This window comes from Maylandia zebra, linkage group LG7, assembly GCF_041146795.1.
Source record: "Maylandia zebra isolate NMK-2024a linkage group LG7, Mzebra_GT3a, whole genome shotgun sequence".
NCBI lineage: Eukaryota > Metazoa > Chordata > Actinopteri > Cichliformes > Cichlidae > Maylandia > Maylandia zebra.
The window spans coordinates 27,038,007-27,055,400 of record NC_135173.1 but is presented as its reverse complement, the minus strand read 5'-3'; the positions used below and the strand labels follow the sequence as shown (position 1 = coordinate 27,055,400).

Here is a 17,394-nt window from a genome sequence, read left to right as displayed (position 1 = left end):
TGTTTTCTTCTTCCAGTATCACGTCCCGCCCCCTGTGTTCATCAGGAGGAGGGGTGGGGAGCAGAAGGGCGGGTTTCGCTGGTACCTCAGATCTCATACTGGATTTACCGGACTGCACCTGTGAGGAGCCGGGTTTGTTTCTGCGCGTCGGGAGGAACGAAAGGCGGGCCCGCAGCAGCACGGCAGCCAGGAGCCTGTCCGAGGACAACACCAATACCGCTGCAGCCCCTCAGCAGCTTTACGCTCGAGAGTAAAGGAGGGAGCTGCCAGGCTGTCAGACCTCCAGCGGATATTTTTACCCGCAGTGCCTCAGACAAGCAGCCGACCGAGGAGCACAATGTCCAGGCAACAGCAGCAGCAGCAGCAGCGGACTTCGTTCAGACTGTCGGACAACCTGGTGGAGGTCAAGAGCAAAGTAAGTGATGGGCTGCTGACTGATGCTGTTAGCGACGCAGGGTGTGCGTTATCAGGACCCCAGCCCTCCGCTCTTCTCATCCAGATCGTGATGTAACAAACACAAATATCTGGCCGCTGCAAATTCACGCGATATTTAGAAGAAACGAAATCCGACCGGGTTCAGCTGACAGCGGCCTGGCTGCTGCCGCCCGCAGCCCCCCCACCAACACCACCAACACCATCAACATCGTGTCAGCCTGCTCAGCCTCGATAATCCCAGTCCTGTGTTTAACTCGATCTCTCTCTCTCTCTCTCTCTCTCTCTCTCTCTGTGTGTGTGTGTGTGTGTGTGTGTGTGTGTGTGTGTGTGTGTGTGTGGTGCCAAGCTGTGTTGGCTTATTCTTTGGTGTTCACATTTTAGTTGTTTGTGAGGTTTAGCTTTTGTAATAAGAGAAATAATGAGAAATAAGCATACCGAACACATAAAATTACAGTGCGATTATTCTGTAATAGTAAGTGCTTTCATGAAGATGAAAACCAAAATATTTTTTAGGTGAAGCTGTGTCCGTAAACTCAAATATTGGCAGCATTTTCAATGTACTTTTTATTGCTAATGTTTGAAGAGCCTGAAAAATAGTTTAAAGATAAAACCTTCCACAGGCCCTTCAGCCGCCTCGCACAGACTGTAGACTGGTTTCACATGAAGAATGTGGACCAGTCCACGTATAGAAATATGTAGACTGAGTCAGTGCTCAAACCCACTCAGTTTTTTGTAGGTAGGAGGGGGTGTGTCAGAAACACCTGTGGTTCTGTAGAAGTCTGTGTCCTGTGACGTGCTTAAAGTCAAACAACATGAAGGGCAGTTTAGTAAATGAAGCTCCTGTTAGAGAATTCTGTGATTTCCTCTGCTTCACAGTCAGGTTTGTGCCGTGCTCATGACATCCGCCTGCAAACTGATCGCGTAGGGAACATTTTTAGCTTTACAATGGGATTTACTAACCAGTGGGTCATGTCACAGTGGCAACGTTCATCCTTTATAAGCAAGTTGTGTTTCCCATGATTATCCAAAGAAATTGACACTAGAATGGGCAACATAGCCTCAAAATGATATCCATTTTTTAAGGAAATCCAATAATATGAATTTGATGATGTTCTAAATGAACATTGTATCAGAGAGTGCAGCTTGCAGACAGCAGCACTGATTAGTGCAAAAAAAGAGGGAGATTTTCCTTTTATTCCAGTGTGCTACTGTCAGTGATGACACATTATAGTGCAGTAAGAGTGACAGCATTATATACAGTGACAAAGAGTGAGTCGAATGCTTAACTCTTTAGCAGTAACTGAAGTAACTCAACAGTTCAGTAACGCGGGACGGTGTTATCACCTATTAGAATCAGTACATGGTTTGGTTCTTATACAACACCTTTCTCCTCAGTTTCATCATTTACAACAGTTTCTACTGCTTGTCTCATTCACGCAGTCACACACACACACATTCACCTAGTGCTTTTGTCTATCAGTCACACACTTACCCTCTGAAGAATGGATCAGTATCTTACCCACTGTCCAATCTCTGCTCTTCCTGTCATTCAGTTCAGTTCAGTTGTATTTATATAGCACCAACTCACAACAACTGTCAGCTCAAGATGACAGTTGTGATATGTCATTTGGTTGTATGGAGTATAACTAGCTGGTGGTCCAGTGATGATGGCTGAGTCATTTGTTTACTTTTGGGTCACACGTCACCAGCTGATCATATTTCCTGCTCAAATGCCTTCATGGCCTTGCTGTACTGGCTGCTGTGTTTTTAACTCAACCGGTTTGTTGTTTACATTTTTAGTGGGAACAGTTTCGTGAATATTTTGCGCAGTCTTTCAGCTTTACTCTGTGCTTTGCCATACAACCAGAACTTTTTACACCAGAGATGAGCTAATGAGCATCAGGGCTACAACTCCTGAGGACTTATTTCCATCATTCATTGCCTGATCTGGCCATTCAGGTTCATGAAGTGAGACGCTGTAGGAGAGGAAAGCAAGCCGGTACACTCCTGCATCTCCACCGCCTCCATACTCCACTACAGGGAACATAAGCTCATTGGGCAGTAAAATAGATGAACTCCAGCTATTGATGGGGAAAAACAGAGACTGCTCTAAATTGGCTGTTTTGTGTTTTATGGAAACTTGAGTGGATCTATACTGGACTCTGTGGTGCAGTTGGTAGAACTCCAACTCTTCAGAGCAGATTGCCACATGAAGTTCTTCGGCAAGACAAAGGTGGAGGTATCTGGTTTTCTGCTTACAGTGGCTGGTGTAATGATGTGACTGTTATTCAGCAATACTGCTCCCCTCATCTGGACTCAAATGCTCATCCCTTCAGTAATTTCTCCATCTCCCTAGAAACCTCTCTCCCTACTTGAAAGAGATGTAAACAAACTCAAAACAGAACACCCAGAAAGCAGCAGGACCAGGCTCAGTGTCTCCATCCACCCTGAAGCCCTGTGCTGATCAGAGACATGTCATGTGCCAGCCTGCTTCCACAGGACTTATCATTCTTGTTCCATTTTTTAAAAAAAGGGATCACAAACCGACCTGTTGCTCTGACCTCTGTAGTCATGAAGAGTTTGACCGTCTGGTACTATCACATCTAAACTCTATCACTGTCCCCCTCCTGGATCCCCTGCAGTTCGCCTACAGAGCCAACAGGTCAGTAGGTGATGCTGTTAACATGGCACTGCACCTGGACTCTGCAGGAATTTATGCTAGGCTACTTTTGTGGACTTTGGTTGTGCTTTTAATATATTCATCCGTACTCTGCTGCAGGAAAAGCTCTCCCAGCTGAATGTGTCTGCTCCCACCTGCAGGTGGATCATTGACTTCCTGTCTTTCATTGCATCAGCACTGGTTCCCCTCAGGGCTCTGTCTTTACTTTTCTAATCTTCTTCTTGTATACCAACAGCTGCACCTCCAGACACCAGTCTGTAAACTCCCGAAGTTTGCAGATGACACCACCCTGTTGGGCTTATCTCATGTGGAGATGAGTCCGTCTATATGAGCGAGATTGACTGGTGACTTTGTGCAGTGACAACAACCTGGAGCTTAAATGTTGTGAAAACAGTGGAGATGACAGTGGAAACCAGACATCCCTCCCAAACATCAGCCTCCTCATCAAGAAGACACAGCAGAGAAAATACAACCTGCAACGTCAGTGATGGTGCAGTTTTTCTCCATCAATGAATCTATTCTCACCTCCTCCATCACCGTGCTGCTGCCAAGGACAAATGCAGACTGCAGCATGTCATTCCCTCCACTGAGAAGGTGATTGGCAGCAATCTGCCTCCCTACAAGACTTGTAGACCTCCAGGACCTCTAGGACACCTCCAGGACTCTATGAAGTGGGGGGTCGGCATGGATCTTGCTTGCCTGTCTCAAACTGTTTGTGACACTGCCCTTTGGCAGGAGGCTGTGGTCCTTTAGAAACAACATGTCATGGCATGAGAACAGTTTTACACAATGACACAGCAACAAATTCCTCTTTTGTACAAAGTTGCCAATAAAAAGGAACAGATATAAATACATTATATTGCCAAAAGTATTCACCCATCCAAATTATTGAATTCAGGTGTTCTAATCACTTTCATGGCCACAGGTGTATAAACTAGAGAGATTTCTATGCTGAGCCTGGGACAGAATGGATGGAGAGCCAGTGCATAACATATTGTATTTTTCATTTGCACCTGTGTAAGAAAAAAAATGAAGAAAATTTTTGCTATTGTCATCAGAAAAAACAGAAAGAGCAGGTTAAGCAGGTGATATGATCATGGTAATGGTATCAAATAATAATGTTGGATTGTGCTGACTATTAAAAGCCAGCCTTGTAAAATAGACAGCTCTGTTTTCTTTGACCAGGGCTGATAGAACCAGGTGGTTGGTAGATTAGTTTTTACCTCCAACTCTAACAAGCTGAAGTTCAAAGATATAAAATTGTCCTGCATCCACTGCGATGCTAACTGGTGAAACACTCCAAACACTAATATTAGTTCTCCTCCTCCTCTGCCAGGGTCCCAGTACCCATCTGAACCAACCCCAGTGAGGCCTCTGTAGTCTGTCCTGCGCTACCAGGATTCAGTTCAGAATAAAAAAGTCAAACTTCATGAAACCAACAAAATCATTCAATGCAAATGATTTATTGGCTCCAGAATGACAGAGTGCCATCTGTAAAGTTGCACAATTATCAACAGCAGCAGCCAGCAGAGAAAGCGCAGGTTGACTCTAAGTCGTCAGTGAATGCTGAGGACTGCAGGATCAGAGACCAGCTGACAAGGAGAGACAGGGTGAAGCAGCCTGAGGTAGTACGACCCGGAGAATCAGTCTATAGATGAGAAGTTCCAGTCAGTGGGGCACGCAAGGGAACAAGTGGTCAGATGCATTGTCACTGAGCACAGCCTCAGTTTTCCTTGGATCCCAGCTTTTTTTCTGCTCAATCCCATCCAGGAAATAAGATAAGAGATAAGATAAGATAGAACTTTATTAATCCCTCGGGTGGGTTCCTCTGGGAAATTCGACTTCCAAAAAAAGCACAGCAACGACCGAAGTTACAGTTACAGAATTGTTATATATATATATATATACACACACACACACACACACACACACACACACACACACACACACACACACACACACACACACACACACACACACACACACACACACATATAAATACAGAGACAAATATAAATAAAATATACAAAGGGGATAAATAGAATAAATAGGAATAAAAAATAAAAATACAAGTGAAATCATCTCCTTCTCATTTTCAAGCAATACAAAATGCTGCCACCAGAATACTTATGTTTTCTCCTAAGTCAGCTCATATTACTCCTGCTTTATACTCAACACCGGCTACTTATATACAGAGCACTAAATGGAAATGCAGCAATCTTTTATCTCAGAATGTGTTACTCGTGTGAGATTGGGGTGGGGATGGAGCCTTTCAGCCGGTGGCAAAAGAAATTTTGGATTTCTGAAGTCCCACTTTGACTTCATTTATCCAACTCTGTGGACTCATTCTTATTGTTTAATAACTTTCTTTATAATATTTTCTTTCATGCTGTGTTTGAACTTGGCTTTATATTCCTGTTAACTGTGCTTCCATTTTCCATTCAATCGTATTGTTATTATTCATAAGAACATGTGAGCACTTTATGCCAACACATATGTGAAAAGCACTTTAAAAATAACCTTATTGTTTTACTTAAACAAAGAGCACCAGTGTGACTCTTCTGTACCCCACTAATCCCTAAAACCTGATTACGGCCCTGAATGCAGCAACGTCAACATTTCCATATATCATATGACAGTACTGGTAAAGTAGCATGCCACCCTAGAGTCCAAGATACAGATGAATGCTCTGATAAAGCACACATTCTTCACACTGAGTACGCCCAGTATAGCTTTCAAGGCAAACATGCCAGTGAGAGGTCTAATACTCTGTGCTGTTAATTATAGAGCTAAAGGGAGGCACAGTATTTGTGTTAATATCCACCGGAAGAAGCATAATGTTGGGAGACAAAACAAAGTCAGCGTGAATCTCATTGTGTAATTACTGTTTGAAAGTTTCTGTTATAATATACAGTTGGGACAAAAATTAAACTCCAGAGTTTGAGTTTTAGGTCATGTCTCAGTTTTAATTAAACAATTTTTAAACATTTCTGCTTTCGCCAGGCATCACTAGTTCCAAACAGCACACAAACAGTACGTGCCTTGTCAGTACATCATGCAAGTTGGAGATGTCACGATACAGGAAGAGTGATAGAATGACATAATTTTTAAGATTTGTTACTACAGTACATAAAAATAACAAATATTCCATAATATTTGAAATATGTTTAAACTCCTGTACCAGTACTGTCCCTACAGTTCCCTGTGATTTTTCCTTGTTTGTGTTTCCATTCATGAAATGGGCACTGTACCTTTACATCCATATCAAAGGTGGTTACTGAGGATGGCCTTTATGAGGGGCTTCGATTTTAGCACTGAAATGAAACAAAATCTCAAATTTTACTGTCGGTGTTCACGTTAGCCTTATCTATGTAGATTAATTTACTTCTATACTATACTAATATAAAGCACTTTGAGGCGATTGTTGTGTGGTTTGGTGCTATATAAATAAAATGGAATTGAATCGATAATTAGGAATGCATTAAGAGGATCCCCTTTTTGATTTAACGCAATGCAGTCGCTGCTACTGAGAGAGAAGCTACAGGAAATGGCGGTAAACAGGTCCAGATAAATAGAGAGGGTTGTGTCAGGAAGGGCATCCGGCATAATATCTTTGGAAAATAAAACATGCAGATGATCAAGAATGAGCTTTCCATGTCAGATCAGTCGAACCCACAGCCTCCAGTGCTGTTGGCCATGAGGGTGCTGGTGGAAACTGTGCTTCTGCTGGCTGAAAACAAGGAGAAACAAAGGCAGGGTTGTGGAGGTGAATGCAGGGACTCTAAATGTAGGGACTATGACTGCTGAAGTGAGAGAGATGCTGATATGATGGTGAGAAGAAAGTTAGATATAGTGTGCATGCAGGAGACCAGGTGAAAGGAACCCAGGCCAGGGGCATTGGAGGTGGATGCAAGCTGTTCTCTCATAGTACAGATAGGAAGAGAATAGAGTGGGGGTCATGTTGAAGGAAGAGTTTGTGAACAGTGATCTGAAGTTGAAGAGTGTCAGACAGAATCATGACTCTGAAGCTGGAAATGAAACAGCCGATGTTGACTGTTGTCAGTGTGTATGCCCCACAGGTTGGATGTGAGGGAAGTGTCTAAAACTTTTCTAGATAGGTTTTAGTGACATCGCACTTTTTCTATGCTTAGAGGTGACATCGTATCAAAACTCTTAAGGACTACGGTCTTCAAGAATGAATCCCAAAGTATGTTAAATAGGCTCAACAGGTTTTGTTATCCATTCCTAGTTAGTGGCTGTAGCGGTTAGCCACACTTAAAATGCTTAGTATTACATTTAGCTAAAATTGTAAACACAGATTGAGCCTCACTATTAAAAATCATTTGATGTGTGTTTGTTGCCTTCTACAGTTTGATGCAGAATATCGTCGTTTTGCTCTGAAGAGAAATGGTCCAGGGGGCTTCAAGGAGTTCTACCGCCTCCTCCAAACGATTCATCACATCCCTGGTGTTGATGTGCTACTAGGATATGCAGATGTCCACGGGGACCTCCTTCCAATCAACAATGATGAAAATTACCACAAAGCCATTGCATCAGCCAATCCGCTGCTCCGCATTATTATAACCAAGAGAGGTAAGAGAAAAAATGAGGTAAAAATACATTTTTAGTTAATTAGGCTTGAAAAATTACTTTGCAAAGCAGTCTAAATGACAGATCTCAACATGTTATATGTCTTTCTACACATTGATCCTACAGTTATTTTAATGGCTTCCAAAGTATATTTCATGTCTTTTTAAAATGTTTTCGTCCCTCCAAGAGAATAACATCAATGATTCATTTACTAGTGGACGATCACATCCACCTGTCTATCCATTTTCTTCCGCTTATCTGGGGCCACGTTGTTGGGTCAGCAGCCTAAGCAGAGAAGCCCAGACCTCCCTGTCCGTAGCCATTTCCTCCAGCTTTTAATGGAGAACACCGAGGCGTTTCCAGGCCTGCCGTTACCCATCAGCTGCCTCTGAAGTCCCGTAAGCTAACCAAGCCCAACAGGACTCCTTCTGTAGCGTGTTGGCTCCCTTCACCTCGGTTATCCACTATCAAGTTCGGAGGTTACCACCATGACAGGCACCGGCCACCTTGCAGCTGCAGCTCAGTGCAGTAGCCTGTAGCCTCATGTGCAGCAATGGAGGTGTTGCACATGGTCCATTCGGACTCAATGTCCTTAGCCTCCTTCGGAATGCTGTTGAAGCTCCACCTGAAGTGGGAGTTTAAGATCTCGTGGACCGGGGGCCTTTGCCAGGCATTCCCAGCACACCCTCGCTATACATGAACAATCCCGTTGCTCTAATCAATCACTGCTTACCAGTTTTAAAGAATTTACAGAATCTGATAATTCTTGTCCGACAATTTAGGTCATGCACGCATTTTTCCTGAGCTTTTCCCGAGCTCACTTCACTGACTCCAGCTGGTTCTAAACAATTTATTCCAGTGCTGGCATTTAATCTGACTGCTTGTTAAATTTCATGTTAATTTTGAAATCATTTAATTGCTCAAAAGTACACTGAGGACTTATTTGTTACCCTTATGTGTCTGGATTTTACTTCACTGAATCGGCAGAGGTCAGCAAGCTCAGTATTCCCACTGAGAATGGCAGCTTCTTCCAATTTTAAATCTCTTTTTAAAGCATACAAATCAAGAATTAGTGAAAAATTGGCACTTCCAAAGCTCTGAACATAATCCACAGTAATGTATCCAAGTTTAAAAAGAGAACCACCCTTGTGACACTGACAACTATGACGTCACTAACCAGTTAAACTGGCTTCGTAGCACACACCTCTGGTAGCACATACTTTGTGCCCAAGACATAGCAAGAGTGAATAATTCAAGAAAGACAAAAATGTATCCTGTAATTTTACAGGTAGACTGTAATGTTAGTGAGCTTTATTGTTTACCCCTGAGACACTACATATGAAGCAGAAACACTTATTACACCTGCTGACAGTGGTGATGTTTATCCATCCATCATTATGGATTATGTGAGTGTTTTCTAATACACTGTACCATTGTTGTCTCCCAGTACACCTTTTCATGCTATGTCATAACTCAGGATGTGATGACATTAATGTGCTGCTTAGCAGGCTGCTAGAGATCGGAGTCACAGACAGCTGCCAGCAAATCAGATCAGCTCTATGGTCTGGGGAACTAAAAAGGAAGCGAGCTCAGGAAAACAAGGCCCTGGAAACACAGAGAGAGCAAACATGTGCACGTGCAATACGTTTGTTGAAATCTTATTGAGGAGGCTTGTATTCGCTTTGTTTACTCTTTTAAACTCTGCAGTCCAGAAATGATAAAATCCTGTAAATCCTACTGGAAAATCTTAAACCCATGCATTGCATTAGGAGTAGTGGCGTCACTAGAAAGGATTAGGACTTGAGTAAGGCAGCTAAAATCTATTCCCACAATCACTTATCTTTCATTCCTGAAGTGTAATCCCATTTATTCACTGCATCCACATGATTGGCAAAATTTGCACAGCTGAAGGATAGAGCAACAGGAAGATTAAGTGGTGACGATAGTTTGTTTTTAACTAACCAGGTCTGTCTCAAATAAGTTCAGTAAGGATCTCACATTTTTATTAGTAGTCTTTGTAGCAGCTCTGTTGCTCACTAGTGTCACTTGTAAGTATTCAGTGAAATGTGAAAGACTTCTAAATGACTGAAGACATCATCAAACCCTTTATGAAGGCAACAAGAAGTTCATTTTACACTGAAAACAGCAGATATGTGTTTCCTTTCCTACACGCTTCTCTCTCCACTTCAATTCCTCTTACTTGGCTACATTCATTTTGACCTTTACTACAGCTTGTCTTTGTGTGTTAGCACTGGTGTGCATTTGTGAGTATGTGTTTGTGAGTGAGGGATAGACAGGGGGATACCACAGGATAGAAACCCATCTGCTGCTTTAAGCCATTAGCCATGAGTGAGTTTATTTAACTTTTTGGAGCAAGATAATCTCACTCAGTTTATATGACTGATGTCTTTTGAGACTTCATCAGTCATATCAGATCCATGCAATGCCACTACTGTGTGTGTGTGTGTGTGTGTGTGTGTGTGTGTGTGTGTGTGTGTGTGTGCGTGCGTGCGTGCGCGTGCGTGTGTGTGTGTGTGTGTGTGAGAAAGAGAATTGTTGACTTGCACTTGTTGATTACTTTAACACATTAACACTGCAACAAAGTCTACATCGAGTAGACTTTGACACAACAAAGCAGTTATATGTATTTTAATCAGTAAGGTTCCATGTGAAGAATCAAAGTGACTACGGTCTTAGTAATACTGACAGAAGAGCAGTGTGTACCTTTGTGCTGCTCCACCCTGAGTATGTTGCTGAGGTGATTTATGATAACTAAGAGACAAAATACCTTTTTTCACATCACAATTTTGCATCTGATAAACTAAAATGATTCAAACTGGAAACTACTGAGACAGTACAACTTGTAACACGTGGCACAGAAATGTCATGTTCCACTGAGAGAAACACTAAGAAATGGAGCGGACTAAGTAATCATGGTTGATGGGTTCAAAACACAAGAGCTTTGAAAAAAGTGTGTTTTAACAAATACAATTTAAACAAAATAACACAATAGATGCACCAGTTGTCTGATGCATTGTTTTAAATGTAAAACAGCGTCACAGTGATTACAGGAGCTTTTATCACAATTGAAAAAAAATTATACAGTTTCAGACCTAATAGTCTGCTTTTAAATAGGAGGTGAAGTAACAAAGCCCTTACAGAATGACGCTCCCCCTTTGTCTGCACTGTGCACAGGCCTGTTGTTGTCCTGCACTGCATATGGCCATATGGCACCCCCTTGGGCTCCAGATGGTGGGCCACTACAGAGTGAGGTCACACTAGAAAGAAACATACAAATGCTCATGACAGCTGCAGATAACAGGAACATGGTACATTAGGGACAGATATATGGGGCACTAAGACACAGACACAGATTTACTCTTTACGGCCATCCTGAATACCATTTCTGAGCTCTAAAGCTTATGATAGTAGTAAGCAGCAAGTATTTAAAGCTTTAGCCAGCAGAGAGGGGGAGGTTCATGTCTGATCTTATAGCTTTGATGTTGTCTGTCAATGTCACTCCACATACATGTTAGAGATCGTGGGTTCACTGTAATTTCGGCTATAGTGCGTGTTTTGTTGATTTAATTATGAGGTCATAGAGTGTTTTATAAAATGTGAAAAGATGAGCGAAGGCCCTGCAGCCAGAATGCCAAGACTACTGATTAATAAGCCTGGCTGGGCTAAAATTTTGGCAGAAAACAGTCACACAGGTCGTTCATGCCTGCTGTTACCATCATTAGCGGTCACGCTAGAACTGGACTGAAAATCAGTATCAGTACCAACAGGTCGGATGAATCCAAATATGAAATTTTTGGTTCGAATCGTCACCAGTTTTTACTGTATGGGGCGGGTCAAAAAATAAACAAAGATGAGATTCAGTAAAAAATGTGCAAAGTAAAGCTAGCATGTCACAGGTCTGCCATAAATATTTACAGTTATTTGAGACTGTGGTGGGGCAGTGATCATTCCTCACTGTTTCCTGTAGGAGCTGGTCTAACTGGGACACACTGGAATTTAACAACTTTGTATGAGGTTTAGCACATGTTTAACTTTTCTGAAAAAGACTATATTTTGTGTCCTTGTATATAACATACAAGAACACAAAATAATGATCAATACAGGTTGATCTATAGTGGTCCAAAAATAGCTTTTGCAAAATTAGAGGGATCTGATTGCATTATTTGTGCATTTAGAGAAGGCTTAACCATGTTTGTGTCTTCATGCTTTAGTCTGGCTCTGTATGCCTTGATAGGAAACATTATTTTTGTGCATTAACCATTAATGCTGCTTAATGCTGCTTCCCAATGACCTAATGTGTGTGTGCATGTGTACACACACACACACACACACACACACACACACACACACACACACACACACACACACACACACACACACACACACACACACACACACACACTGGCAGCCATACATTCCCATTAACCCTGTTTGACAGCTAATGTGCATCAGATGATGAGTTGTTTCTCCCTCTTCTCCATGCTTTTCTCTTTCCGTCATTCCGGTATAAGTTCAAAGATTTTATAGAACTGGGTAGAAGTTTTGAAAAATGTGAAAATTGTGAAAGTTTACATTTTTTGACATTTTGGTAGTTATTCTGCGTGTTACAACTGCTATCTGTATCTGTAGTTCAGTTAGCTAAAATGGCTGGTTTTATTCCTGACAAAATATGGATACAGACAGAATGGAACTGTGGGAAAAAATGATCTGAAGCTAGTAGTAATATTGTGTTCATATCTGAGACTGACAGTACACACAAGAAAGCTCTGATCTTTTGAATGTAGAAATTTTGGAATGAAAAGTTCAACTATCCAGTATCAAAGACTTGTGGAAATGAGCTTCTTCCGAAGGGTGGCTGGCCTCCCTTAGAGATCGGGTAAGTTCGGCCATCTGGGAGGGACTCAGAGTAGAGCAGCTGCTCCTCCACATTGAAAGGAGGTAGTTGAGGTGGTTCGGGCATCTAACAAAGATGCCTCCTGGGTGAGGTGTTCTGGGCATGTCCTACTGGGAAGAGGCCGCGGGGCAGACCCAGGACATGCTGGAGAGGTTATATCTCTCGGCCTCGGAGCACCCTGGTGTTCCCCTGGACAAGCTGGAGGAGGTGGCCAGGAAGAGGGAGGTCTGGGCTTCTCTTTTTAGGCTGCTGCCCCCGTGACCCAGCCCGAATAAGCAGAACAAGATGGATGGACTTTATTTTTTCCAATTATGGTGTAAATAATACACCGTAACTGTAAAGTTTAACACTTTAAAAGAATCACAAATCAGCAAGTAGCCATTAACAGTCTCCATTCTTTTGTGTCTTCTTAAAGAGGATGAACCTATCATTTTTGGCACCAACTCCCTTCAGAGGCGTAGAAAGGGGCTGGGCTTAACGAGCCTGCGTGCCACTGGCTCAGGCTCCACCCACTCAAAGGGCAGATCTGGCCTCATGATTGGACCGCCAAAGAACTTCAGACAGATTTCTTCAATCATCGATGTGGACATTTTGCCTGAGACACATCGACGGGTACGACTTCACAAGCATGGCACTCAAAAACCACTTGGGTTCTACATACGTGACGGCGTGAGCGTGCGGGTGACACCGCAGGGCGTAGAGAAGGTAAGGTTTGTTACTTTGCTTTTACCCTGCTTACAAGACAGTATTCTGCCTTTAATGCTGACAAAATTGATGAATTATTTCCCTGTAATTCACCAATGATGTACCAATTGTGCAGTTATGATTGGGCCGGTAAGATACCCCCATCTCAAAATTTCTCTAAAAATAAGTCAGCAAGTAGCACCTTCACGCAGACATAAAGACAAAAGTTATGAATATATGAATATCAGCTATAATAGCTAAAAGCTGTTGTCTCATATTTGTATCTTTCTTCTTGCTCCTGAAGGTTCCAGGGGTGTTCATATCTCGTCTTGTGCGTGGTGGGTTAGCAGAAAGCACTGGGCTGTTGGGTGTTAACGACGAGATCCTCGAGGTCAATGGCATCGATGTAGCAGGAAAATCTTTGGATCAGGTAAATGCCCTTCCAGGCTCAAAGAAAATTCAATATATACAGAAGATTCAGAATTAACTTGATCAAGATTCAAGTGTGCTTCTTTTTCATGAACAGTAAATGTACTTTGCCCATAAATTACAACACAGTCGCACTTGTGTGTGTCGTTTTTTTTTTTCTTTATCCGTAGTGGATACAAGCTTACAAAGTAACAGTTCAAAAACAGCTTAGGAAGTAAAAGTAGTAGTAATGATTAGACCAGCGTTTGTATGTATCAAAGTAACGGGGTGTTAAGTCACTCTATATGCACTCATTAGAGCATTTTAATGATAATCAATCAGGGCTGGACTGGTAATCTGGCATACTGGTAGGCCAACACATTTTTGGGCCAATGGGTCAATTGAAGCGCTGCTGCGCACTGGCTTTACAAGCGCTGACAGCAGCCCATTCGGTCATTTTAATTACTGACAATGTATTGCCCAATCAAGTCTCTAAAAGCTACCGGGCCCTCCCATACTTACGCACACGCACCTTGTAGAATACAGTTTGGTAAAACAAATGGCTAATTTCACCATGGGCCGCTCTTAATGGCTAAAGTTTAGCTTTTAACTGTCACATGTTTCAGTGGAGTGCAAAAAAGAAACTTTTGTGTTACAGCAACATGATAAAGAGTAAAAATAGTAAAGTCTACAATAAATAACAAATAAACTAACAAATAAAGTAAGACTGGCATTGTATGGTGAAGAGTGGAGTGCAAATTGCACAATATTATATTCATTAAAAAATAATATTATATGTTATATATAACATGTACACTTTAAATCTAAGAAAAACAGCTGCATTTTTCATCGCATCATTTAAGCCCTATTTGACTATCTCATCTGTCATTTTAGGTCACAGACATGATGGTGGCAAATAGTCACAACCTTATTGTGACCGTAAAGCCAGCTAACCAGAGGAACAATGTTACGCATCGTAGGAGTAAAACCTCCGTAGGTAACTCGGGTTCTCTGGGCTCAGTTGGATCTACAGGCTCTGCCGTGTCACATGACTCACAAAGCCCCGCCTCTCTGAGCAATCCCATCACTGCAAGGTTTGTCATGCATACTATCTTTTTTTGGGCCTGCTAATGAACAGAAAGAATGGGGACTGTGGCAGCACTGGCATACATCATATCTGTTAAAGGAGAAAAAGAAAAAGAAGTTTGTGCTTAAACGTTTAATGAAATGAAACTTCATTGAAACTGTTGTTTTGAAATAATAATGAGAATCATGAATTTTAGAAAAATGCAGTCAAAGCTAGCTGAATTCTCAACTTTATTCACAAGTTGCCAATAGGAACGGACACGTGCAGTTTATATTGCATTCACTTTTTTCTTAATCATTTGGCATGTCTTTTGTTACCATAGCAACAGCATTGCTGAGGGTGACAGTGATGATGGTGGTGATGATGATGATGAAGGTGACCTCATTCTGGAGAATGACTGCCTGACACCCTACGACTCCCACCGGGTCACTAACAGCACCACTATGCCCGACAGAGACTCACTTAGCAATGGGCCACATAGCTACACCGTGGGTAGGCCCCTCCCACAGAGTGTCTCATTGCCCAGTAATGTCGGAGCATCCCTGAGAGACAGCGCCATGATGATCTCCAGCCACAACGGAAACTCCACCCACACAACTAGTAGTAGTGAGGAGAGCATGAGAGAAGATAGCAACGTAACAGCACTGTAACCACGACAGCACTGTTCCATTGAGGACTATGAATGTTAGCGCAACAGTGCTGAAACCACGGCAAATACAGGTGGCTGTGGTCCTGTTAGATAACAGACTTCTAAAAGAGGAGGGAGTTGACGTATGAAGCACTGACAGGACCTCCGGAGGGACCATTCAGTCTTCTGCTAGTTTACACTTTACCTCTTTCCCGCCTTGGTGGATTGTTGGCTTTTACTGTATGAAGGCATAGGAACACTGTATACGATGCAACGTATGGCTGAAGTTTTCAGCTTTGTCAGGTTCTATAAACAACAGTAATTATATCATTTTTTAAAAAATGTTATATTATGGAAATGTTTAAATACCATAATGTATTAACAGATTAATATTGACCATTTAATTAAAAAAATTAAATAGTTATAAATCCTCTTGTAAAAGCCATAAGTCACTTTGATGTCAATGTATTTTAAAAAATGTCTTCAAACCTATAGTTGACTTTCATGTTTTATTTTTGCGGCACCACAAAAACCAGTGCAAGTAGCACTACGTCACTTTGGCATCTCTAACTGTGAAACTTTGTGTCTGTGTAGTAAACTTAATGCTTAGTGTGGCAAACATGGCGGATACACATGGAAGCTTCATGAAATGAAGCAAAGTGATTAAAGTTGTTTTAGCATTTGGGTAACTGGGTCTTAGACTGCCGACATCTCAGAATTACAGGTAGTTCTGGCTCCGCTTCTCTCCCTGCTGTAACTTTGTCAAAAGCTTTTAATACTTCAGGAAAAGCACAGCAGTAAATGAACAAAGGTAACATGTATTTTAACCCAATACTACTTACTTTACATTGATTACATTTAAATAAAAGTTTACTGTGATTTAAAGCAGAAGCATCAGTAAGTCAGTCTGTTTTATGAGTGGTTCTGACAGTACCCATTGTTCACAGCTGAAAGTCTTCAAACCCCTGCAGCATTTGAAGAACACAAATAAAACCCTGTTTCCTCACAATGGGAGTTGAGAAGTGATTTGCTAAAAGTATATTTATTACTCACCTCACCATTTACCGTTTGTGTCAATCTTTCCGAACTTCAAATTCCTACACAGCAAACTACAGGGAGTGCAGAATTATTAGGCAAGTTGTATTTTTGAGGAATAATTTTATTATTGAACAACAACCATGTTCTCAATGAACCCAAAAAACTCATTAATATCAAAGCTGAATGTTTTTGGAAGTAGTTTTTAGTTTGTTTTTAGTTTTAGCTGTTTTAGGGGGATATCTGTGTGTGCAGGTGACTATTACTGTGCATAATTATTAGGCAACTTAACAAAAAACAAATATATACCCATTTCAATTATTTATTTTTACCAGTGAAACCAATATAACATCTCCACATTCACAAATATACATTTCTGACATTCAAAAACAAAACAAAAACAAATCAGCGACCAATATAGCCACCTTTCTTTGCAAGGACACTCAAAAGCCTGCCATCCATGGATTCTGTCAGTGTTTTGATCTGTTCACCATCAACATTGCGTGCAGCAGCAACCACAGCCTCCCAGACACTGTTCAGAGAGGTGTACTGTTTTCCCTCCTTGTAAATCTCACATTTGATGATGGACCACAGGCTCTCAATGGGGTTCAGATCAGGTGAACAAGGAGGCCATGTCGTTAGTTTTTCTTCTTTTATACCCTTTCTTGCCAGCCACGCTGTGGAGTACTTGGACGCGTGTGATGGAGCATTGTCCTGCATGAAAATCATGTTTTTCTTGAAGGATGCAGACTTCTTCCTGTACCACTGCTTGAAGAAGGTGTCTTCCAGAAACTGGCAGTAGGACTGGGAGTTGAGCTTGACTCCATCCTCAACCCGAAAAGGCCCCACAAGCTCATCTTTGATGATACCAGCCCAAACCAGTACTCCACCTCCACCTTGCTGGCGTCTGAGTCGGACTGGAGCTCTCTGCC

General features: G+C 41.9%; 1 protein-coding gene across 1 annotated transcript; it reads left to right on the top strand.

Annotated features, from left to right (window-relative positions):
* Nucleotides 1-14: 14 nt before the first annotated feature.
* Nucleotides 15-16,312, top strand: pard6a (par-6 family cell polarity regulator alpha). Its single transcript, XM_004556268.4, has 6 exons — nt 15-415; nt 7,486-7,708; nt 13,036-13,325; nt 13,609-13,734; nt 14,607-14,806; nt 15,122-16,312. The coding sequence occupies exons 1-6, from the start codon at nt 338-340 to the stop codon at nt 15,447-15,449; spliced, it is 1,245 nt and encodes a 414-aa protein (XP_004556325.1). The 5' UTR covers nt 15-337; the 3' UTR covers nt 15,450-16,312.
* The last annotated feature ends 1,082 nt before the right edge of the window (nt 16,313-17,394 follow it).